Consider the following 24,736-nt stretch of genomic DNA (forward strand, 5'->3'; position numbering starts at 1 on the left):
AAACACCCACTGCTTGGAGGAGCGGTGACCCGAAACCGGCACTAACCAAGGTGCCTATTTTTGATCCCGTGCTCGGTGAAGCACGAAAAATGCACTCCTCGGAGGAGCAGTGACCCGAACCCGGCACACCCAACGGTGCCTCTTCGAACCCAGTGCTTGGCGGAGCACGCATATCAAGCACGGCAGTGACCCGAACCCGGCACGAACAAAGGTGCCTATTTTGATTCCCATGTCAGGTGAAGCACTCTAGGAGGGGTATAGGCTCGGATGAGCATCAGGCCTGGGCTTACGGAGACGCTCGAGATCCTGGGAGTTGTGCTGGAAAAGACATAGACAGACTGCCTAAAGTGGAATACTCTTTCTAGTACCTTAGCGTGTTGATACTCACAGGAGTGAAGGAGCGCTACGCCATTTTACGTCTTAGGCGGCGGTGTACTCACTGTGGAAGCCATCCTTTGTTGTTTTGGTTACGTTTGAGGCTGGTTAATCACGGAGTGGAGTTACGGTCTGAGGGAAGACTGTCGCTCCTCCTATATTTGTTTCTTACTAACATCAAGGGGATAGTTCTTCTTGGCAACACAGGGAGTGCCTGTGTACGTTGGTTTTCATTTGTTTAACCAGGGAGCGGAATCTATGGGACAAGTGGAATGGATGAATAACACAGGAGCAAATTGTAATTCTATTTTCTAGTGAGACCTACAAGAGTGTAGACTTTGCGATGAGAAGTGTGGTTGAATGATTCTTATTTTGTCTTTCAGATCCTTGTCCCAGCTGTCCCTTCCCGTTTCTCCCTTCTTTCCCTCGCCTGATCACCTTTGGGCTCCGTAACCTTTGGTTGGAGTCCGGGGATATCAGGAGGTGGACCTGTATTGCATCGCCCAGATCCTGAGGAGTACTGTAAACCCTAACAGAATAACGCACCCACGATAGGTTGCTCCTCCCGGTCCGGGGGTGTACGGCATGGCCTCCTTATAGAATGTGGTACAGGCATTGGCCTTGGTACAACAGGAACTAGTGGCATCGCGAGTAGAGACGGCAGCGTTGAGGGATAGGGTGGATCGGCTGACCAGGAACCCCTTTGATGCCTCGGTATCGAGTGGTCAACAGATTCACGTAACTGGGCCTCCTCCCATTCCCTTGGCTAGCCCAGAGAGGTATGCGGGGAATCCACAGAAAATACAAATATTTCTTACACAGGTTATGCTGCATTTTTCTTGCAAGCCCTCTTCCTTCCCTACCAACCACTCCAGGGTGGCGTTCACGATTTCGTATCTGGTGGGAGACACAGCGTGTTGGGCCGTCCCGTTGGTCAGGAACAACGACGTCATCCTGTCGGATTGGGACGCGTTCAGGGCCACTTTCGAAGGGGTGTTTGATAGAAGAACAACCACGTTTAGCACAGACAGAGAGCTACTAGCCCTGAGACAAGGGAGGAACGATCTGGTTACCTACCTCACCTCGTTTAACCGGTTGGTGGCGGAGACATCGTGGCCGGAAGAAAAAAGGATGTCCCTATTCTATCAGGGTTTATGTGATGAGTTAAAGGATGTGGTGGCACAGATCGACCCCCAGCCAAGCACATGCGCTGCCTTGATGAATCTGGTCTTGCGACTGGACAGTCGCATGGCAGAAAGAGGGGGAGACAGGTACAAAGGTAGTGGGTTTACTTCTAGGTATTCTCGGAAGGAGCCTGTCCCGGCGGCCACCGCTAGTGAACCCATGGAGGTAGGGGCTGTCCGAGCGCCTTTGTCTCATACAGAAAGGGAAAGCCGTCGCACCCTGGGTTATGCATGTATTGTGGGAAACGAGGGCATTTTGTACGCGAATGTCCCTCCAAGCCCAAATCCCAGGTATTTTCTTATAGAGGAAAAAAGGCAGCAGTGTCAACCGTAGGTAAAGAAGCAGGAATCCAAGAGCTTACCTCACCTTTGACTACCGCTGACACTGAGTGGAAAATACCGTCTTTAGCTACTAACAGGTCTACGGACACGGAAGCACACATAGTGCTACAAGCAGGATTAGAAGTAGGGACACAGGTTCACCAGGTGCTAGTGATGCTAGACTCTGACGCCACAGGCAACTTCATTGATAGTGGGTTGGTGAGCTTGTTATCCATAGGGGTGGTGCCTCGGAGGTCCCCAGAGGAGGTCCTGGCAGTGGACGGCAAACCCTTGAAATCCGGTAGGATCACCCTCCAAACCGAGAACCTGAAGATGTCAATAAGAGACGGAACTAGACAACATCTAGAGGAGATTGAACTAAACGTCATAGAGGCCCCGCAATATGAAGTCATACTGGAGATGCCGTGGTTCTGTTGCCACAATCCAACGGTGGATTAGAAGGAACGAACCGTTCGGTTCCTTTCCCTAGGGTGTGAAGAACGGTGTCTGAGGGAACATCAGTCGCAGGCAATCGCACTGACATATCCTTTTTGTATCGCGACCGCCGCGGAAAAGGACGTGGAACTGCCTGTAGAGTACACCAGGTATGCCGATGTCTTTAACAAGACGCAGGCGGAACGACTCCCCCCACATAGGACATATGATTGTCGGATAGACCTGGTGGAGGGGGCGGTCATCCCCACCTGTAGGGTCTAAGCGTTATCAGAACCTGAAACAAGCCATCTGAGAGAATACCTAGATCACTACTTGGCAATAGGGTTCATTAGACCATCCCGCTCCCTGGCGGCGGCGCCGCTGTTTTTTATAGCCAAAGCTGCGATTACAGGATGTTAAACAAAAACACGGTCAGGAACAGGTATCCGTTGCCACTAATCAGTGTCCTGTTGGATCAAGTGCGGGAGGCGGTTATCTATACTAGGCTAGATCTACATGGGGCCTATCATTTGGTACGTATCAGACAGGGGGATGAATGGAAAACGGCGTTTAAGACCCGTTTTGGACTGTATGAGTATCTGGTAATGCCGTTTGGGCTGTGTAATGCCCCGGCGGCATTCCAGTTTTTTTTAAATGAGGTATTGAGGGAGTATATGGACATCTTTGAGGTCGTCTACATTGATGACATTCTTATATACTCAGCGGCAGTTGAGGACCACTCACGCCACGTTATCCTGGGACTAGAAAAATTACGTGCCAACAAATTGTTTTGCAAACTAAGCAAGTGCGAGTTTGGGGTGACAACAGTTGAGTTCCTGGGAGTGTTTCTGAGTCCTGAGGGTTTAAGTATGTCTGAACGGAAGGTAAAAGCGGAACAAGAGTGGCCTACTCCGCATTCGGTTCGGGAAGTCCAGTGTTTTCTGGGGATCGCTAACTATTACAGCCGATTCATACAGGACTTCTCTCAGATAGCAGTCCCCATTACTCGGCTGCTTCGTAAGGGAGTGCCTTTCCTGTGGACGACGGAGGCCACTACAGCTTTTGAGCATCTGAAGAAGGCGTTTACAATGGCTCCGGTACTCCGGCACCCGCAGATGGACTTCCCTTTTATTGTCGAGGCAGACGCGTCCAATGACGCCATAGGGGCCGTTTTGTCTCAGAGAGACAAAGACACGGGTCGGCTACACCCAGTAGCTTATCTATCCAAGAAACTGGATAAAGCGGAACTGAATTATACAATAGCCGAAAAAGAACTCCTATCGATAAAAAAGGCATTCCAGGAATGGTGCCACTACCTGTGGTGGGCCCAACACCCTGTAACAGTATACTCAGATCATCGAAATCTTCAATTCATGAAGACCGCTCGTCATCTAACACAGCGTTTCCCAAACTGTGGTCCGCTGACCCCCAGGGGTCCGTGACACATTCCCAGGGGGTCCGCAGACTGGAGTGCCTTCGAGTCAACTATTTTTAAATATTAAGCATACAAGCACTGTGAATGACAGCGCAGGGGCGGCGGGACCAAAAAAAATCAGCCCAATCACCATTTCAGCTTAGGCCGGGGAAGCTGAAGGGTGATTGGCTTATTATTTTATAGCCATGCACGCTCGCGCACGCTCGCATGGCGTCTTCCCTCGTGTACGCAGCCAACCCAGGAGCATTTTGCCGCCCAATGCCCTGTCTCCGCTTTCGGCTCGCTAAATACCAGCATTCCGGCACCACGGACCACTACTAGAGCACGTGAGTGTTTATTTCTTAATTATTTTTCAAAAATGTTACATTTACAGCTGTTGGGCAAGGCCAGGGGAATTAGGACGCCGTGTGTATTTAGGCCGGGTGTACCAATCGCGTAACACCCATTGGACTCACGTTGTGTGTGTCGGCCCTCAGCCCGGGATGAGACTTCACCGAGCACTTCACAGGTATTTAAAAGCCCATTTGCACGTTAATGAGACCTTACTGTTGTTCCACCCCTTCTAAGAGCCCCGCAGCTCCAGGGCCGGCTTTAGGGCGGTGCGACCGGTGCCACCGCACCGGCCGCTGGCTTCCTGGGTCCGTGTTTGAAAGTTTATTATGCTTTTGAAGCACCTGCTGCACCGTTTCTTTCCGCCCGCAATTACCAGGCCTCACATAAATGTCAAGATAACTCCTGTGATTAATTATCTTCCTGGAGAGAGATCAGCATTTTGAATAGTTGAGGTTTTGACTTCTGTGAAGTTAGTGCAGAGGGTTAATATGCCTGCTGCAAAGAACGTGTGCCAAGTAGATTACAGAGTGGGTATGATAAACAGATCAAATATTACTGCTTTCAAAAGAGACATCCTTTTGTTACTTGAAATGTATAGCTTAAATTCCTAATATAGAATAGTGAGCTATTAACTTTCATCCTGCACTGCATACACACTGCAAAGCATACAATATTAGAACATTGATTAATGTTGCAAAAAGGGTTAATTTGGCTAGAAATCGATTCGTATTATTAAAGAAAACTCCCAACTATGCTGTTTCTTTTTCGACTCTGAGTTTGTGCTTCTCCACACCAAGCACTCTTAAACTATACTGCCTACCAGTATGGATGACATGTGACTCCCACACTTTCAGTCCTTTGGCTTATGTAATATTTCCTATACACTGATTTACACACGTATGATTGATTGTCTCTGTGTAATGTGTGTGTGATGCAAAGTGCTCGGACACCCGGGCCTACACTGGTATTAATTCAATGCATCTGAGAGTGTGTGGTTATGGAGACTTGGTCACTGTTAAAGGTGCTAGTGAGAGAATCCGTGGTGGAGGTGGTCATTGGGGGGGGCGTCAACAAACATTGTCGCTCAGGGCACCACCAGCACTAAAGCCGGCCCTGTGCAGCTCCACTCTACCGTTTGCTTAAATTAGATTCAGCCACCGCCCCCCCCCGAAATCAGCCCCACTCTGCCTATGTCGTGTGTGTCAGCCCTCAGCCCGGGATGAGACCGCACCCGAGCACTTCACAGGTCTTTAAAAGACCATTTGCACGTTAATGAGGCCTTACTGTTGTTTCACCCCTTCTAAGAGCCCCTGCAGCTCCACTCTGCCTTTTGCTTAAACTAGATTCAGCCACCCCCCAAATCAGCTCCTCTCTGCCTATGTTGTGTGTGTGTCAGCCCGGGTTGCGACCGCACCTGAATGAATGAATGAATGAAAGAGAATTTATAACACGCAAACTAAGCCCAAAGGCATCAAGGTGCCTAGCAAATAAAATCAAATAGACCCAGAACCAAAATCACGGATATGCCTTGACAAAAACCCATGTCTTTAATGCCTTCCTGAAAAGAGGGACAGATTGTTGAGTTTTAATTTCAGTAGGAAGGGTGTTCCACAGTTTAGGAGCTAAAGAGGAGAAAGCCCTTCCTCCCCATTTGACTCACCTGAACCGGGGCACTGATAACAGGCTCTTTCTCGAGGAGCGGAGATTTCTACAAGGGGCATATGGTGCCAGCAGGTCCCTAATCCCCCCAGCTCCAAAGCCAATGCAAACTCTTCCTAGCAGCTGTAGCCGAGAAAAGCCTCGGAGCATCCAGCACAAATTTAGCTGCCGCATTCTGGGCAGTTTGCAAACGTTGCACAAGACCTTTATCTATACCAGAATAGAGGGCATTGCAGTAGTCAAGCCGTGAGGCAACCAGTGCCACCACAATTTGTTTGCGAGCCTGTGGAGCTAGGTAGTGTTTTATTTTCCTAAGGATTTTAATAATGCCCCAACAGGTGGCAACCGTCCTGTTTACCTGCTGAGCCATAGAGAGAGAGGGGTCAATCAGGACTCCCAGATTACGAGCCGAGTCCGTAGGAATGGGACACACTCCCAGGGCAGGAGGCCACCACTCAGAGGACCAAATGTCCCTCTTTCCACCAAAGACAAGAACCTCGGTTTTTTCCCCATTCAGCTTCAGTGAGTTATAGATCATCCACTGAGAGACTGCCTCCATGCAATTCCTAAAGCTAAGAGCAAAGGCATTGCCCAAGTGTGAGAGGAACACCATAATCTGGGTGTCATCAGCGTAAGAAACCACCTCCATCCCATAAGATCTTATTAACCTGGCAAGTGGGGCCACATAGATATTGAAGAGGGTCGGACTAAGAGCCGACCCCTGTGGGACCCCACATTGTACAGGCAGGGATGGAGATAGATACTCGCGCAATTTGACCCTCTGTTCCCTCTGATCAAGAAAGGAGGCCAGAAGGCTCAAGGCCGACCCTTCCACCCCTATCTCCCTGAGGCGAGATGTTAGGATCGAGGGAGATAGGGTGTCGAAGGCGGCTGTCAGATCTAACAGGACCAGAAAAGTAGTATGGCCCTGGTCAACCTCAATGCGGATGTTGTTTAGCACGACCGTGAGGGCCGACTCCGTACTGTGAAACCTCCGAAAACTGTGCTGGGACTGGTCCAGGAGACCCGAAGTATCCAGGAAAGCCGCCAGGTAGTCATTTAGATGAGTCTCCAGCATCTTTGCTGGTGCCGGGAGCAGTGAAATAGGTCAAAAGTTCTTAAGAGTTTCAGGGTCCAAAGTTGGCTTTTTTAAAAGAGGCTTAACCACAGCACTCTTCCACGGGAGCAGTAAAATAGGTCAAAAGTTCTTAAGAGTTTCAGGGTCCAAAGTTGGCTTTTTAAAAAGAGGCTTAACCACAGCACTCTTCCACGGGGTAGGGAAAATGCCCCCCTGCATCGCCCTGTTCATGATATCCAAAAACGGGGGCAATGAAGATTCCCTACAATCCTTAAGAACTTTAAGGGGACATGGGTCCAAAGGGGACCCCAACCTGGTCTTACTCAACAGCAAATCCAGTTGATGTAAGGAAAGCGGGGGAAAGCTAGACAAGCTCGCCGAAGAGGTCAAATTTCCATTTCCTGGAGGGGATGTGACAGAAGTGGGAAGGGGAGGCATAGTAGCCCTTTGCAGTTCAAGGGCAGAATAGATGTCGGCTATTTTAGAATGGAAAAACTGGGCGATCCTATCACAGAAGTCTTGAGAGCTGACAATAGGGTCGGGCATTTGCAAGGTACACAGAGAGTCAACAATTCTGAAGAGATCTTTGGGGGAGGAAAGGGCGATGGTTAACTTGGAAAAGTACTCCTGCTTTTCTCTAATGACCTCGGCTTTATACCTTTTCAAAAGAAGTTTGTGCTTTTCCCTCTCTTGATTGTCCCAGCTCACCCTCCACAGCCTCTCCTGCTTCCTACAACCCTGTCTTAAGAGTCTCAGAGAGTCTGAAAACCAGGGGGCCGAAGGTCTTTTCCTGGCGGAGTAGCACAGGGAGACGGGGGCCAACAGATCAACAGCCCTGGCAATGGAGGAAGTCAGTTCAAGAGTCGCCGTGCTAATATCCCTCACTATGGCAATATTGCTGTTAGAAATTAGGGGAGCCAATCATTGGAGATCATCTTATAGTTTTGCTTAAGTTCTTTTCTGCTAGGAGCACTCGGCCTAGTATTTGCAGGGGAGGCCTGAAGCTCCAGAGGGACAGCTAGATGATCAGACCAAACCAACGGAATAGGCAGGTCTGTTGATAACCTAGAGTCATTTGAAAATACCCCATCCAGGATGTGACCTGCCTGATGAGTAGGGTTTTTAACCAATTGCTGAAGGCCACATGCAGACAGTGAATCCAAGAGGGAAAGAGTTTCCCTGGAGTCTAGGTTATCAAGATGAAAATTTAGATCACCCAGGACCGTCAGCTGGGCACAGCCAAAATAAGGTTCTAAAATATTAAGCAAGGTCTGGCTGAACTCAGTTCTAGGTCCTGGCGGTATATAAATCAGAATGCCCACAAAAGGAGCAGCGAGGGAGGAGGTTATTACAAAGTGTAGGGCCTGGAGGGAATCTAAGGGGTCGGATAGGGTAGTAATACGACAAGAATGGGATGTTTGGTAAAGAATCCCCAGCCCTCCTCCTCTACGTCCAACACGATCCATTCTGACTAGCGCATAGCCGTCAGGAATGGCATCCACTAAATCCGGGCCAGAGGCAATATTATTTTTAACCAGCGATCTGGCATTAATAAGGAAACCGCTCTCAGTCATAATGTTAGAGATGGCGCTCGACTTAATGGGAGGACTAAAATAAGAAGCACAGTCTGACAGCAGCGTGCATTTTCGAGAGTAACAGCCACAGCCCAAAGAGTCCAGAAAAGCCTCCGGAGGGCAAGAATAATGACATTGTAAACGAAGGGGTTTAAGGGCAACTAAGTCATGGTATGTGTACATTAAACGTACATGTCTGGCATCTCTAAGCCCAGTTACCTTCTCGCCTTGCCCGTCCTCCAGCCCGTCCTTAGCGTGGACGGGCGCAGACGGGCTGGACTCTGGCGCGACTCCGGCGCTATGTCGGCGCTCCCGCTGCGTGCACACGCTGCGTGCTTGCATAATTGCCTTAAATATAGGTCTAGCATGTCAGCCTGACTGCTAGACCGCTAGCCAAAATGGCGCCCGCTATCCGTCCCTTCCTACCCCCAAGATGGCGCTGGGTGTCTGTTTCACCGCGCCATCCGTTTGGCCGCGGTGTGTCTAATAAATTTTATAGTGCAAGTATGCGGAATTAAAAACAGGGAATAATCCAACGAAGAAAAATAAATTAAATACAGCAAAACGGGGTACTTTTAAAAATTCCAAAAAGGCACAGTTTCTAAGGAATTGAAGCGCAGAATGCCTAGGCGCTAGCGTGGTTTGGTTACCTTATCAAGGCTCACCTGCCTGCTTCGCCGCTTTAAATACACATCTAGCGTGTCAGCCTGACTGCTAGACCGCTAGCCAAAATGGTGCCCGCTATCCGTCCCTTCCTATCCCCAAGATGGCGCTGGGTGTCCATTTCACCGCGCTGGGGACCCGCTGAAGCCGCGGTTTGTCTAATAAATTTTATAGTGCAAGTATGTGGAATTAAAAACAGGGAATAATCCAACAATGAAAAATAAATGAAATACAGCAAAACGGGGTACTTTTAAAAATTCAAATAAGGCACAAGTTCTAAGGAATTGAAGCGCAGAATGCCTAGGCGCTAGCGTGGTTTGGTTACCTTATCATGGCTCACCTGCCTGCTTCGCCGCCTTAAATACACATCTAGCGTGTCAGCCTGACTGCTAGACCGCTAGCCAATATGGCGCCCGCTATCCGTCTCTTCCTACCCCCAAGATGGCGCTGGGTGTCCGTTTCACCGCGCTGGGGATCCGCTGAAGCCGCGGTGTGTCTAATAAATTTTATAGTGCAAGTATGCGGAATTAAAAACAGGGAATAATCCAACGAAGAAAAATAAATGAAATACAGCAAAACGGGGTACTTTTAAAAATTCAAATAAGGCACAGGTTCTAAGGAATTGAAGTGCAGAATGCCTAGGCGCTAGCGTGGTTTGGTTACCTTATCACCTGAGCACTTCACAGGTCTTTAAAAGACTATTTGCACGTTAATGAGGCCTTACTGTTGTTTCACCCCTTATAATAGACCCTGCAGCTCCACTCTGCCTTTTGCTTAAGATTCAGCCCCCCCGCAAAAAAAATTCTTAGCCCCCTGCCCCCCACGAAATTTGGCTCTAGTTGCGCCTCTGGTACTTATTAAATACATTACAATTTGGTTGGAATTGTCCCACCTCTGTGTAAGCCCTGTTTGCGCAGTGATTGGGTGGTATTCACTGCGTATGTAATTACCAGGTATGTTAAATATTGCACCCTTCTTAAAATTTAGGACGGTCAAACCTGCCGTAAACTTACAGGGGAAAAGTGTGCTATTTATAGTACCAAAGTACCACAGTCTGCATGTTAGTCTCCAAAAACTCAAAACAGATGCTATTTATCATGCGCCATTTTTCTTGCTTGATTTAAATTTCGTCTCAGATTGAGGATAGTAACAAATAAGGTTTTATTCAGGACAGATTTGGAAAAAAGGCCTCTCAGACGTTCCTGCAGGTCAAGCTGCTGGCGGATTCTGCCCTCTCTCATTAGATCTGTTTGAGAGGGTTCTGTTTCTAGCTTATGATCACTCAGTCTGGGTTTGGTGACCATTTGCGTATGCCTTGTAACTTGTACCTATTTGCGCTTTATGACTTGTCTGCTTGCTCCTCAGTCAGTATCTGTGCAATGTGTACAGACTGCTATTGTGCTGCTGCTCTCAAAGTCAGTTTACTTTAATGTTGGCATATTCATGCACTCCTTTTGTAGAATGTTAAAGAGTGATATTATCATGATCTGAATATTTGAAACACAGTAAATCTGCAGGCGCACGGCAGCTCAGTGTTTTAGTGTTACAAGTGAAATGACTAACTGCTAGCACGAAAATGTAATATGCATTTGGTTAAAACGCTATTGTGGCTGGAAAAGTAAAACGCGACAGAAAAAACTTGGCAATTAATGTGGTCTGATAAATGAATTGTTTCTTATGCTTTGAAGCAGTTAACTTAGCCTGTCTTGTTGCTCAAATTGGTGTATTTTCTGGTATTTATGTTTCCCTTATCTTCATTGCTTTATTTTGCTTGTGAGCAAGTGTCACTCACAGTCACTGAAATGTCACTCATAATTACACTGTATTTATGACAATATCACACACCGCAATCTGAAACCTTGGCAGCTATGATTTAGCAGCAGCCTTTCTATAATTCTTCTCGTGTGTGACGAGTGATCAGCTTGTGTGCTAGTAGCAGTGACATTATGGTTTATTCCCGCCGTCAGGGTTGGTTTCATGAAAAGTGTGGCTGCAAGTGTAGTCCACTTCAAATTATTGCATTGATTTTAAAATGGTTTATTTTAAAATGGTTTCTTCATGGCACATTATGCAATCAATGCGTGTAATGATGTTGATAATCCTCATTCTGAAAACTGTATTTACCCGAAGCAGGTGCAGCGTGATTGTCATCACAATGTCACATCATACACTGAGTACTTTCCCCCGCAGGAGACACAGCCCTGCCTTGATGAAATACGCATATGTTAAAAGCGTATGCACACATTTCAAAAGTGTTTCCTTTTTATATATGTTATCAGCCTCATGGAAGTGAAAGAGAACAGCGCAAAACAACAATCGATGGACAGAATGCAGAACAATGTCATACATTCACCCCAGTACAGAGATCTAGGCCTAAATCCATCGTATTTTAGCTCACCATGCCATTCCAGTTTGGACCCAGTCATATGCAAATGGGTCCAAACTGGGGTGACGAAGTGAGCTAAAGAACGATGATGGATTCAACCCAGATCTGTGACTGGGGGGGTGGGGGGAGGGGTATGGGAGTGTCCAAAAAGTTTCAGCACTCCGTCCATCATCTCCTTGTGTTTGGTATGGCTGAGAGCAGAAGCCTTGTACTGCTAAATGCACCACTGCAGTCATACAGTCCAATAGACCTGATTCAGACTGTCTCACGCATGACATTTCCTCTTCTTCAATGGATGTAAAAGGAGGAAATGCTTTCTCCCAAGTATATATATTTTTTAAATAAGCTACTTTCCTCTTCTAAAATGTTGGCATGTATTTGTATGATTTAATTACTATTCTCGGTGTCACATCAGCTGCTCATGCCATGTGCCATGGCTGCCAGCAAGCCACATAGGAAACTGTGACATCCTGGTTTGAATTTAATCACAACCTCAACACATTTACGGCCAGTGTGTAGCAGACAAAATGACTTTCTGAAGTGTTCTCGCTTAACTCCAACCCTGGTCATGTTTTCCCATACTATTGTGCGAACCTCTCTGTGCAATCAAAATGGACTGCTTTCACAGTGAATGACCTATGTTTAATTAAACTGAGCAAATTGAATTATCTTGAAACCACAATACATAAAATTGCCATATCCATGCATATGATTTGCTAGTGTCCTCTGTCTTTTCCTTGAAAGCAGTGCTCATAGAGTGTTAAAATCTTCTTACAGGTGCTGCTTAATCTCTCAACGTCAAAGCATATGTAGTCTGGAAACATCTGGAGAGGGCAGCCTGTAGTAGGTAAAGTAGTGAAGGTCTAAATATGTGCTTTACCAAATAGCTTTGCTAGAAAATTATTCTACATAACCGAATGTGATTCAATATAGACTGGTCAGCTGTGGGTATCCTAAAAAACATAACGACGATGGATCGCTGGCTTAACCTTAAGCGAAAATCCACTGAAGACATCAATGATGGGCCATCATGCTCAAAACAAAGGGAGTTAAGTGAAAAGAAAAGGAAGTTTCGCAAGTACGATGGTGAATATTTATCATTGGGTTTCACATGTTCAGGTTCAGAATATGAACAGCAACCACAATGCGTGCTATGCTATGAAATTTTGTCAAATGAGGCCCTGAAACCTTCAAAATTACAAAGACACTTGGAAACCAAGCATAAACAGCATGCGACGAAATCCATAGAATTCTTCAAGAATAAAGAGCAAGAGCTCCTAAAAAGTAGAAAAATAATTAAGAAAACTGCAACGGGCTCCGTTAAAGAAAATGCTCTGAAAGCTTCATATGAAGTGTCCATGCTCATAGCAAAAGCTGGAAAACCGCATACAATTGCTGAAGAACTAATAGTACCTGCTGCTAAAGCCATGGTGACAGCAATGATTGGAGAAAAAGCAGCAAAAGATTTAAATTTGGTGCCATTATCTAACAACACTGTGAAAAAGCGAATTGACAACATTTCAGACAACATGAAGGAACAGTTGATCGAAAGAATTTGTAAAAGTCTGCATTATAGCCTACAAGTAGATGAAAGTACGGACATAGCAAATAAATCTCATCTCCTGTGTTACGTTAGATACGATTTTGAGGGGAACATTTGTGAGGATTTACTGTTCTGCCGCTATTTGATACATACCACTGCTGAAGAGGTCTTCAGCAGTTTTAATGACTTTCTGACATCAAATGGAATTCAGTGGTCCAAATGCATAGGAATCAGCACAGATGGGGCACGTGCCATGTCTGGGAGACTAACTGGACTTGTAGCACGAATAAGGGAAATTAACCCTTCAGTTGTATGGCATCATTGTTGCATTCATCGAGAAGCATTAGCCACTAAGAAGATACCAGAGGAATTAAAAAAGGTCTTGAATGAGTCCGTCAAAATTGTAAATTTTATCAAAGCTAGGTCACTAAATTCAAGGCTTTTTGAACAGCTTTGTCAGTCCATGGATAGTGATCCTCATCAGCTTTTGCTGCATACAGAAGTCCGATGGCTGTCTCGTGGTAGAGTTTTGTCTCGCCTTTTTGAATTAAGAGATGAAATCAGAGTTTGTCACTGAACTGGAATCTCCATTTCCACTTGGTGAGCGCTTACATGACCATACTTGGTTAGCTATGCTGGTATATATGGCAGACATCTTCACACATTTAAAGAGTAGGTATCACAATTTTTAATGTTGAAGACAAGATTGAGGCAATGATAAAAAAGTTAGACTTATGGGCTCGTCGCTTAACACAAAGACATTATGATTCTTTTCAGAACCTGAAGACATTCTTGGAATCTGTTGATGATGAATTATCGAACAAAGTCTTAGAAATTTTTATCCAGCATCTCCAAGATATGCGGTGTAGTTTCCGTCAGTACTTTCCACTTCCGGATGAAAGCAAAAACTGGATTAAAGATCCTTTTAATGTAGATATTGACAATTTAATGGGGCTGACAGCATCTGAAGAAAACGGTTTGATGGAAATCTCTACAGATAGTGCACTTAAACTTCAATTCAAGGAAAAGTCTCTGAGTCTGACAAACTTTTGGCTGCAAGTACGAACAGATTATCCTGAATTATCAAACAAGGCACTTAAGGTTTTACTTCCTTTCCCCACCACATATTTATGTGAGAAGGCTTTCTCAAATCTTATGTACCTTAAAAATAAGAACAGAAATCACTTGCAAAATGTAGAATCTGACCTAAGGATTAAACTTTCCGAAATAAAACCGAGATGCAGCACCATCCTTCCCATTAAAATTTTTTAATTTTTGCATATTTTTCAAGATAAAATAATAAACGCTTTAGTAATGCAAGTATTTGTTTGGTGTGTACTTGTTTGTGTATTTTTTGCGAATTATTGTTTTAATTTTTTGAAATTTAAATTGTAAAAATTGCTTGGGGGTCCCCGGACTCCAGTAGTGATTCAGTGGGGGTCCTCAGGAGTCAAGAGTTTGGGAACCACTGATCTAACAAAAAGACAAATGAGATGGACACTTGTTTTTGCAGAGTTTGATTTTTGTATCACGTTCAGGCCAGGCACCGACAATCGGAAGGCAGATGCCTTATCCAGACAGTCAATGGGGGAAGGCACCCTATCACCAGCTCCGGTAGCTATCATCGATCCCGCCAAGGTGGTCAGTGCGTTAAGGGCCGACAGGTTTTTGGACGAGGTGCGGGTCAGCCGTTCCATAGAGGATTGGAAAAGGTGGTCTGGCGATGATCGGGTACGTACCATCAAAGAGGACTTCCTTTTCATGGAAACCGGCTGTTCCTTCCTACAAAGCTACTGCAGAAAAAGGCGTTTCAATGGTGTCATGTCTCTCCTTTGGCAGGTCATCCGGGGATCCGAAAAACATTGGAGGCAGTGACCAGGTATTTTGGGTGGAAATCCATGGCCAGAGACATCCGTTTCTGGGTAACTCAATGTGAGGTGTGCGCCAGAGCAAAAGGAGAACGCTGCAAACAAAAGGGGAAGCTGCTCCCTATTCCCACTCCTCAACAACCGTGGCAGAACATAAGCCTGGATTTCATCACAGAACTGCCTGATGATCAGGGGTGCTCGGCGATCCTTGTCGTAGTGGACAGCCTGACCAAGATGGGCCATTTTATCCCTTGTAGAAACCTACCTACGGCTGGACAGACCGCGCAACTGTTGCTGACCCATGTGGTGAGACTCCATGGCTTACCTGCAGTAATAGTTTCTGATAGGGGCCCCCAGTTTATAGCTAGCTTCTGGAGGACTTGGTGTAAGGCATTACGGATTGAGTCAGCGACGTCTACCAGCTTTCACCCTCAGCCCGATGGACAGACCGAACGCCTCAACCAGTCTTTAAAACAATATCTGTGGTGTTACGTGTCTAAGTCTCAGGTGTCTTGGGTTTCCATGTTATGGATGGCGGAACTATCATAAAACGACACACTGCATAGTTCAATAGGGGTGTCCCCGTTTATGGGCAATTTCGGGTACAACGCAAAAACACTCCCGGTCTCAATCCCGGTGGAGGTGGGCAATCAGCCGTCTGTCTTGGCTCGCTTACAGACTCTGCAAGCTCTTCACAAGAGAACACGACGTTTCCTAAGGGCGGCCAAACAGACGTACATGGGAAGACAAAAAAAGAATCGATGGTCCTACATATGCCATAGGGGATAGAGTCTGGTTATCCACCAAAAACATACGGTTCAAGTTACGCAGTATCTTCCATCCCAAATACATCGGTCCATATGAGGTGGTGCGGCAGGTTAATCCAGTGGCGTATAAACTCAAGTTAACTGGCACTCTCAGAATCCACCCGGTTTTCCATTGCAGTTTGCTAAAACCCGCGGGAGTGGCCAGAAGCAGAGCCCCTCCACCGGTGTACTGTGAGGGGGGATTGGAATACGAGGTGAAAAGAATCCTGGACGCCCAATATCGCAGGGGCAAGTTATGGTTCCTGGTCTCCTGGAAGGGGTACACCGCAGAGGACGATTCCTGGGAACCCTCCGCGGCTGTGCACGCGCCTGCGGCGGTGAGTCGGTTCTATAGACAGCATCCAGGGAAAACGGACGCTAGGAGGCGCTTGGGGAGAGGGTCTACTGTAAGGAATCGGGGCCCGAAGCGCCTACCCAGTGCTTAGAACTACAGTTCCCAGCAGCCATGGAACCAGGAAGTAGGCGTCTACTTAACGACATCGCGAAACGGCAGGAGGCGTGCGTTATTCCTTTCATTTGAACGGAGGCGGAAGATCGGAGTGTCCAGACGCCGTGCAAGGTGGTTTGCAGTTGTGAGCGACAACTCAGAGAAAAAGCACCAGACGAAGAAGGTGAGGATTTCCCTTCCGTGGTCGGCGGAGCACAAAGCCTCACACGGCTCGGAGGAGCTGTGACCCGAACCCGGCATCCTCATAGGTGCCGTATCTTTGACCCCGTGCACAGCGGAGCACGAAACACCCACTGCTCGGAGGAGCGGTGACCCGGAACCGGCACTAACCAAGGTGCCTATTTTTGATCCCATGCTCGGTGAAGCACGAAAAATGTACTGCTCGGAGGAGCGGTGACCCGCACCCGGCACACCCAACGGTGCCTCTTCGAACCCAGTGCTTGGTGGAGAACGCATATCAAGCACGGCAGTGACCCGAACCCGGCACGAACAAAGGTGCCTATTTTGATTCCCATGCTAGGTGAGGCACTCTAGGAGGGGTATAGGCTCGGATGAGCATCAGGCCTGGGAATTGTGATGAAAAAGACATAGACAGACTGCCTAAAGTGGAAAACTCTTTCTAGTACCTTAGCGTGTTGATACTCACAGGAGTGAAGGAGCGCTACGACGTTTTAGGTCTTAGGCGGCGGTGTACTCACCGTGGAAGCCATCCTTTGTTGTTTTGGTTACGTTTGAGGCTGGTTAATCACAGAGTGGAGTTACGGTCTGAGGGAAGACTGTCGCTCCTCCTATATTTGTTTCTTACTAACATCAAGGGGATAGTTCTTCTTGGCAACACAGGGAGTGCCTGTGTAAGTTGGTCTTCATTTGTTTAACCAGAGAGCGGAATCTATAGGACTAGTGGAATGGATGAATAACACAGGAGCAAATGGTAATTCTATTTTCTAGTGAGACCTACAAGAGTGTAGACTTTGCGATGAGAAGTGTGGTTGAATGATTCTTATTTTGTCTTTCAGATCCTTGTCCCAGCTGTCCCTTCCCGTTTCTCCCTTCTTTCCCTCGCCTGATCACCTTTGGGCTCCATAACCTTTGGTTGGAGTTCGGGGATATCAGGAGGTGGACCTGTATTGCATCGCCCGGATCCTGAGGAGTACTGTAAACCCTAACAGTAAGGCCTTAATAGCTTCCTCAATTTCAAGTGTATCAATGTCTGCATCCAATGGCTCGGAAGCCATCGGACACAGAGTTAGCATCTGACTTTCCTGTGCGTATTCCGAGATGATCTGTTCTCTCGAGCTTCCTGAGCCACTGTATAAGTTAGCATAAAATAATCCGAATTGTTCGACAATGTGAGCAGACCTAGTGTTTATTAGGCCGTCCACCCCTTTTATCGTTTTTACATGAGTTTTAGCATTTCGGTCTGCAATTTGATTGGCTAGTAGCCGGCCGACTCTTTCACCATACTCATATTGTTTAATCCGAAGCTTATGATAGTTATTAGCAACTTTGTCTTTTAACCTTCTTTTGAGCTTGGCCCGTGATTCTACGACCTTTTGATACAATGAATGCTCAGTCTCACTCTTTGTGATAATAGCCGCAGCATGCTGGTGCTCCAAATCTATGCACCGTTTTTGCTCCGGGTCCCACTGTTAAAGCCCGAGCTATTTTGCCTTATAATGAACTGGAGTGTAACTCCTCTAGCATAAGCCTTTAAGCAGTCCCATACAATTGCTATTGATGCCGAATCTATGTTAGAGTCGATATACTCGCCAAGTGCTTTGCGTACTGCTTCAATGTATTCCTGATTACTAAAAAGGTGTCTAGGGAAAGTAAAATCCCGGATTGGTGTTTGCGTATTCAACTGTAACTGTGCTGTTAGCATAACAGGATTGTGGTCGGAAATAATTTTAGGGCAAACTACCACCAATGCGTTTTCCAAGATAGAATATTTGGCAAAAAGCATATAAATTCTACAGTAGTGCTTATAGGCAACTGAAAAAAAAGTATAGCCTGGGATATTGGGGAATAGCCTCCTCCACAAATCTGCTAGCTGATGCAGCTATATAAGCTGATGTATAGTATTTCTAGTCTTACACATTCTAGCACGAGCAGAAACATTAGTGGTATCAATCTTCCTATCCATTATACAATTAAAATCGCCCATCACTATCTTATCACCAGGCCATTCCAGCAGCTCAGAGCTCACTTGGTATATGACGTCTGGGCAGTCTGTATTAGGGCCATAAACCATACATATTGTTAGCGTATGCCCATGGATCAAAATTTGTGAGATTGCCCACCTCCCCCTATTATCTGCAAGTGAGCGAATGACGATAGCCTGACAAAATCTAGATTTTAACAAAGCCACCCCTCGTATATATATTGACTGTGATGTGCACACCATAAGATCGTATCCCAAATGTTTGAAAAGTGCTTTATCTTTATAGGCAATATGTGTCTCTGCCAATCCTATTATATGAGGTTTAAAAGTACTTAGCTCTTCCGTTACTAAACGCCGTTTCCCCGGTAAATTCAACCTTGCTACATTCCAACACATACACTTAAGTTCAGGCATTGTAAACTATCGAGATCCGAATCATAATATAAATGCTCAATATAACAAGCTTCTCTATCTGTTGCTCTGCGTAAATAACAGTGTTTAGCTTTTCAAAGCTGTGGCTTTTACCCCCCTCCCCTTCCCCAGGCACCCGACCCTGCCTGACCTTCCTCCCGCCCCCCTTCCCAGTTACTAGAAGAAGGAATCACCCCTTTCCCTGCTGTCATATGAAGACAGCATTGCGGTGACGCCCTCGCCCCCGGTCCCAATCCCCCCCCAAACCCAGTGATCCCCCCTGCCCCAACCTGTAAGTAAACCGTACCATTAATAAAAAAAAACCACAATCTGTGCTTGCCAATAAGAAAGAAGGAAAACAGAGAAAAAAAGGTAGAGTGAGAGAGAGAGGAAGTCTCTTAGTCTCTTGGGAGAAGCTATTATAATATCCGTTGTAATGAAAAAGCCTCTTTTCACAAGGACATCCTCTCTTAAAGTTACTGCAACAAGCTTAAGACTTTAAATACTAGTTGCTAGCCGATTGCCAGTTGCTCAGAGCTTGCTTGGCTTCTTGCTCATTGAAGAAAAAATATTGTCTGCCCTCTTTAACCACTTTTAGGCGTGCAGGCTCTTGCAAAAATACCTGCGTTGAGACAGACTTAAAAGGGTCAATAAGTTGACGAAGCCTCCATCGTTTGTCCATAGTCGTCTTGCATAGATCAGATCGCACAAAAATAGTCATTGTGTCTACCTTGACTGGGGCAGCAGGATGGGCCTTAAAATATATTGCTTGGCACAAGAGAAGATTACCGAGGAACACCAAAATTGGTAGAGCGAAATTGGCTTTAGATTGATTACCCGGGGAAGCTGAGATTGACAATGGTAATCGATGTACTCTTTGGACATGGGTATCCATATCCCAGTCTGCGAGATCAGGGAAGGCCTTCTGAAAGAGACTGACGATGAAAGCACGCGGATCGCTACCTTCACTACCCTCTGGAATTCCAAAAATTCGCAGATTCTGTCGCCTATGACGATTTTCCAGATCTTCAATCCTGGACTGTATTCCTGACAATTGAACGCTCTGCGTTTTAACAAGATTAACTGTAGATGTATTGGCTTCTTCCACCTCCACCACACGTTGTTGTAGATCAGTGACTTCAGAAGAGAGTTGGGCGACCTTGGCTGTGACCTCCGCCAATGCTTGCTTTATTTCAGAGCTATTGATTTTGGCCTGCTGATAATATTCCTGGGCTTTTGCTCTCTGATTATTCAATGATGACAGAATGCTTGAGAGAGGAGCATCTACTCCCGTACCGTTAAAGTTCTTAACACCTGATTCTGACTGATTTGAAGGTGACAGTGGAGGATGGAGGACAGGGGAGAAGACTGAAGAAGTTGAAGATATCAGTGAGGTGTTACTGGGTAAAGGGTCTGGCTTCTCCAAAGGGACCGATGAAAGTTGACTCTGGCTCCTTCCATTGCCCCAGAGGTCTGCCCAATCTCCATCAGATGCTTCGGCCAGAGAGGCCACAGATTGGTTGACGTTTGAAAGCCTGGAGATGATAGTTTTGACCTCGCCCTTAGACGACACCCACTTGCGGAGAGGGCTGACTCTAGTCCCAGCTTTAGAAGCGTTAATAGTTACATCCTTTAATCGCCCCATTGTCTCAGCTACCTGCTGTTTCACCCCTCATCCGCGACCTTTGCCTCCTTTAAGTTTTTTAGGCGTACTGGAATTAATTTTTTTCGGGGCCTTCACCCCATTAGGGGTATTGCCTCCGTTCTTTGTAGTGGATGCCGAGTCCTGGACCAAGTCACTTTGTTCTAAATCTGGCGCCGACTCTATCAAAGTCTGAGCATTTGAATTTTGGTCCGAGATATAACTGTTAGATTCTCTATGAGTCTCTGTGTGTAGAGTAAGAGCCTCCGACTCCAGATTGATGAGGCTCCCATGACTCCCATGACTGACAGCTGTAGCAGTTGTAGCAGTTTCTATAGCAATATCGTGCCCAGCCGTATCAGCCTGATTAGTACGTTTATCTTTCTCTAACCCGCCCACTCTCCCTATATTTATGCTGTTTATTCCATCAGTCTGATCAGTTGGAAGGGATCTTATGGTGGGCGTAGCATCAGTGAGCAGGATATTTGCAGGGGAGACACTGCTGCTCAAGGTGTTATTGCTATTATTGCTGTCAAAGACGGGGCTGACGTGACTCCTACTTCCCTGCACTGCAGTGTTTAGCACCTCGGCCATTACGAGACCAGGGATGGAATTTTCAGAGCCACATGAGCGAAGGATTTCATTAGCTTGACCGGACTGCAATAAATTCAAAATAGACTTCCCTATTTGTGACCCAGGCCCAGGCCCGGACTGAGCTTCTGCTTTAGGCCTGCCATTACTTCCAGTGGCTGTTTGCAGAATGTTTACAATGGTTTGTGGCTCTCCGATTGCAGAGGGGGCGATATTGCTTGCCCCGATATGCACGCTTGTCCCAGTAGCCTTCTCCTTGTCTCTCCTCCCCCGCTCGAAGTGCTTCATTGTTTCAGCCTGTGCAGGAATTTCATTGCGCCTTGTTTTAACATTACGTGGTGGGACCATTTCCTGCACAGATGCTTTCCCTGAGAAGAAAGCGGAAGCAGGATGAACTGTAGAAGCAATTAAGGTGGTTTAAGAGATATGAGAGAACTGGAGCAGACCTGATGAAGAGAACCACCGAGCGCGGTGGCTTTGGGGAACCCTTTGGTTAAGAGTCGAAATGCGACACATCCGCTGATCTTGTGGTATAGAAAAAAACGAAATGTCAAACACTAGAAGATTGCGGAAGAGACCCGACTAAATCCCAGCCGTGCAGAGAGAACGAAAGTGAAATATATAAAAAAAATCCTATTGCTTGAATGCGCCCCCCGAGGTCTCAACAGTGGGCAGATATCAAAAAAGAAAAAAGTTAATTAAAAAACAAAGCAGTCCTTATTTGTACAGTGCCTCACACTTACTACTTCCACCGAGGTCAGGTCGCTCCGATAAACAGAAGATCCACAAAGCTGCCTTGAAAATCAGAAAATTAGGTGGCGAGGCAAAGAACAGGCAGCCAGTAGTAGGGAAGGAGGAAACCACGGAGAGAGGATCCTGCGACTTTCAATACTCCAGTAATCCACAGTCAAAGGAAAACAATGAGAGGAGCCAGGGAATCAGCCGCAAAGCATCCGCAAGACAGACCAACACCAGCGGAGCCAGCGGGGCTGAAAGCGTGTGGCATCCTGCAGCTTGTGTCCAAAGTGGTTCCCGTAGTTCCCGTAGTTCAAACGGCACGTGCAGTTTCAACGTAAGAAACAAACGGGCAAAAACTAAGCAATGTTGGAGCGGTCCTTGATGAAGGCCTCCTGTCATTAGATGCCACGCCAAGTAGTTAAATCGCGGCCAGCTCGGTCTTCTCTATTTTCTCCGCTTTTTTTAGCCATTGACGAAGTGTCGCATATTGTCAGCAGGAGTTCACAGATAGGGGAAACACTGAGGCGCTAACGGAGGGGTGGAGAGAGCGGGGAGAGCGTCAGCGCATTCGCGGCATCACACTGCCATCTTCCTTTCCCTCAACACCCGCATCACCAGCTCTAAGGGGGAGCCAACGAGGAAAACCCGGAAGTCGCCAGAGGGCGAAATACAGCAATACTACATGGGATGGTCAAGAAGGGTACCTTGCAAGTACTGCAGCACAAACAAAATATTTTGATCCCACTGGCCCCCTCTGGGACCCAGACACAAGTCCTGGGGGTCAGGGTCAGTTATCCCTACCCTGCCTCCATATACCTTTTTTTCTAAACTCAAGAAAGCAAGGAAAGGCCCCCGGTAGGGGTGTGGGGAATATTCCACTCCACCTTTCAGAATTGGCAGAGATTTTGTGACTCCTTTTTACTCTTCTAACATGGAGTTCCATCAAAATTCCTCTGGTCGCTGTGAGGCAGTTTTTTTCCTATGCATAGCTCTAGAAATGTAGGATGGTGAACAAGACTTGGTATCCCCTAGTGTGATTTCTAGTCGCTAGGAGGACATTCGTTGAAATTTTTCAAACATGGTAGGTCGCGGGCTGTTGCTGCCGTTTATGGTAAGAAGCGATACCACAGGGGATGATGGACGGAGCGTTTGAACAAATCAAACACTCACCCCCAGTTAACTGATCTGGGTTTAATCCATCATCATTCTTTAGCTCACTCCACCACCCCAGTTCAGACATGGCCATATGCAAATCAGTCTGACCCTGTACCTCATTGGAACAGTCCAGCCCGAACTGCCAAGCCATGTCTTCCCTGGACCGAAAACAAGCATCCTGGGACCGGTTTCGGGTTCATAACCCTCATCAGCAAGGCTATCTTGAATCCAGTGGCAAAGTGAGCAAAGGACCCACGTCTGGGCATACCCGATTTATGGTAAGAAGGCAGCCACTCGAGTAGAAAACCTACTTGAGCAGCAGGAAAATCTGGAAGTCGCCAGAGGGAGAAATACAACAATACTAGATGGGATGGTCAAGAAGGGTCCCTTGCAAGTACTGCAGCACAAACAAAATATTTTGACCCCACTGGTCCCCTCTGGGACCCAGACACAAGTCCCGGGGGTCAGGGTCAGTTATCCCTACCCTACCTCCATATACCTTTTTTTCTAAATTCAAGAGAGCAAATAAAAGCCCCCGGTAGGGGTGTGGGGAATATTCCACTCCACCTTCCAGAATTGGCAGAGATTTTGCGACTCCTTGTTACTCTTCTAACATGGAGTTCCATCAAAATTCCTCCGGTCACTGTGAGGCAGTTTTTTTCCTATGCATAGCTCCAGAAATGTAGGATGGCGAACAAGACTTGGTATCCCCTAGTGTGATTTCTAGTCGCTAGGAGGACATTCGTTGAAATTTTTCAAACATGGTAGGTCGCAGGCTGTTGCTGCCGTTTATGGTAAAAAGCGATACTAAAGGGGATGATGGACGGAGCGTTTGAGCAAATCAAACACTCATCCCCAATCAACTGATCTGGGTTTAATCCATCATCATTCTTTAGCTCACTCCACCATCCCAGTTCAGACATGGCCATATGCAAATCAGTCTGACCCTGTGCCTCATTGGAACAGTCCAGCCCGAACTGCCAAGCCATGTCTTCCCTGGACCGGAAACAAGCATCCTGGGACCGGTTTCGGGTTAATAACCCTCATCAGCCAGGCTATCTTGAATCCAGTGGCAAAGTGAGCAAGGGACCCACCTCTGGGCATACCCTGCTTATGGTAAGAAGGCAGCCACTTGAGTAGAAAACCTACTTGAGCAGCAGGAAAATCAACTTAGCTAGCAGCGCCTGCTGGCGTACCACAAGGTGACATTAGCACAGTTTTTTCAGTGCGGAATGAGATCCCGTTGCTAAATCACAGCACAAGCTGAGTGACATTCAAATTTCCGTCCATTGGTGGAACTTCATGGAATCCAGCTGAGTTTTTTTGTGATTAGTCCCCAAATAATGTGATGCATAAAAGGGAAAGGGCAGGAATGTGCCGTATTTAACATCATAGGGCACATTTCTGTCCTTTCTTGCACTGGCACATAATGAGCTGCCTAGCATCAATGCAGGCACCCTTGTGCCATGGTACAAGGGAGCCTGCATTGCAGGCAGGGTTGTTTTTATGCAGAAATGGACACCTTCCTGCACAAACACAATCCTCAGAGATATTTACCTCTTTCTATGTAGAATGTAGAGGAAAAAAGGAGGAAGAAATAAATATATTTCTCCTCAATACACCTCCCCTAGGAAGGCGTAGCATTTTGACGCATTCCCAGGTCTACCAGTAAAGCCGTTTTTCAACTTATCTAAAATTGAAAGGCAGGCCCTGAATGAACTGAGGGATGATCCAACATTAATTATAAAACCCACCGACAAAGGCGGGGCAATCGTGATTCAGAACAAGAACATCTATAGCATCGAATGCCTTCATCTATTAAATGACGAAAGGAATTATACAATCCTGATCGGCGATCCTACAGAAGAACTGAGAGTTTTGATTGGTACCTATGTTGAAGAGGCAGTCG

At 46.6% G+C, this 24,736-nt stretch overlaps 1 protein-coding gene across 1 annotated transcript; it reads left to right on the plus strand.

Annotated features, from left to right (window-relative positions):
- The first annotated feature begins 12,414 nt into the window (after positions 1-12,414).
- On the plus strand, positions 12,415-13,563 carry LOC146817860 (zinc finger BED domain-containing protein 5-like). Its single transcript, XM_085609697.1, has one exon. The coding sequence runs from the start codon at positions 12,415-12,417 to the stop codon at positions 13,561-13,563; it is 1,149 nt and encodes a 382-aa protein (XP_085465823.1).
- The last annotated feature ends 11,173 nt before the right edge of the window (positions 13,564-24,736 follow it).

Source organism: Triturus cristatus, chromosome 6 (assembly GCF_964204655.1).
Source record: "Triturus cristatus chromosome 6, aTriCri1.1, whole genome shotgun sequence".
NCBI classification, from domain to species: domain Eukaryota; kingdom Metazoa; phylum Chordata; class Amphibia; order Caudata; family Salamandridae; genus Triturus; species Triturus cristatus.

Bases quoted from the DNA above. Each gene is read 5' to 3' on its own strand.
- LOC146817860 (XM_085609697.1), top strand. From the start codon at position 12,415: ATGGATCGCTGGCTTAACCTTAAGCGAAAATCCACTGAAGACATCAAT.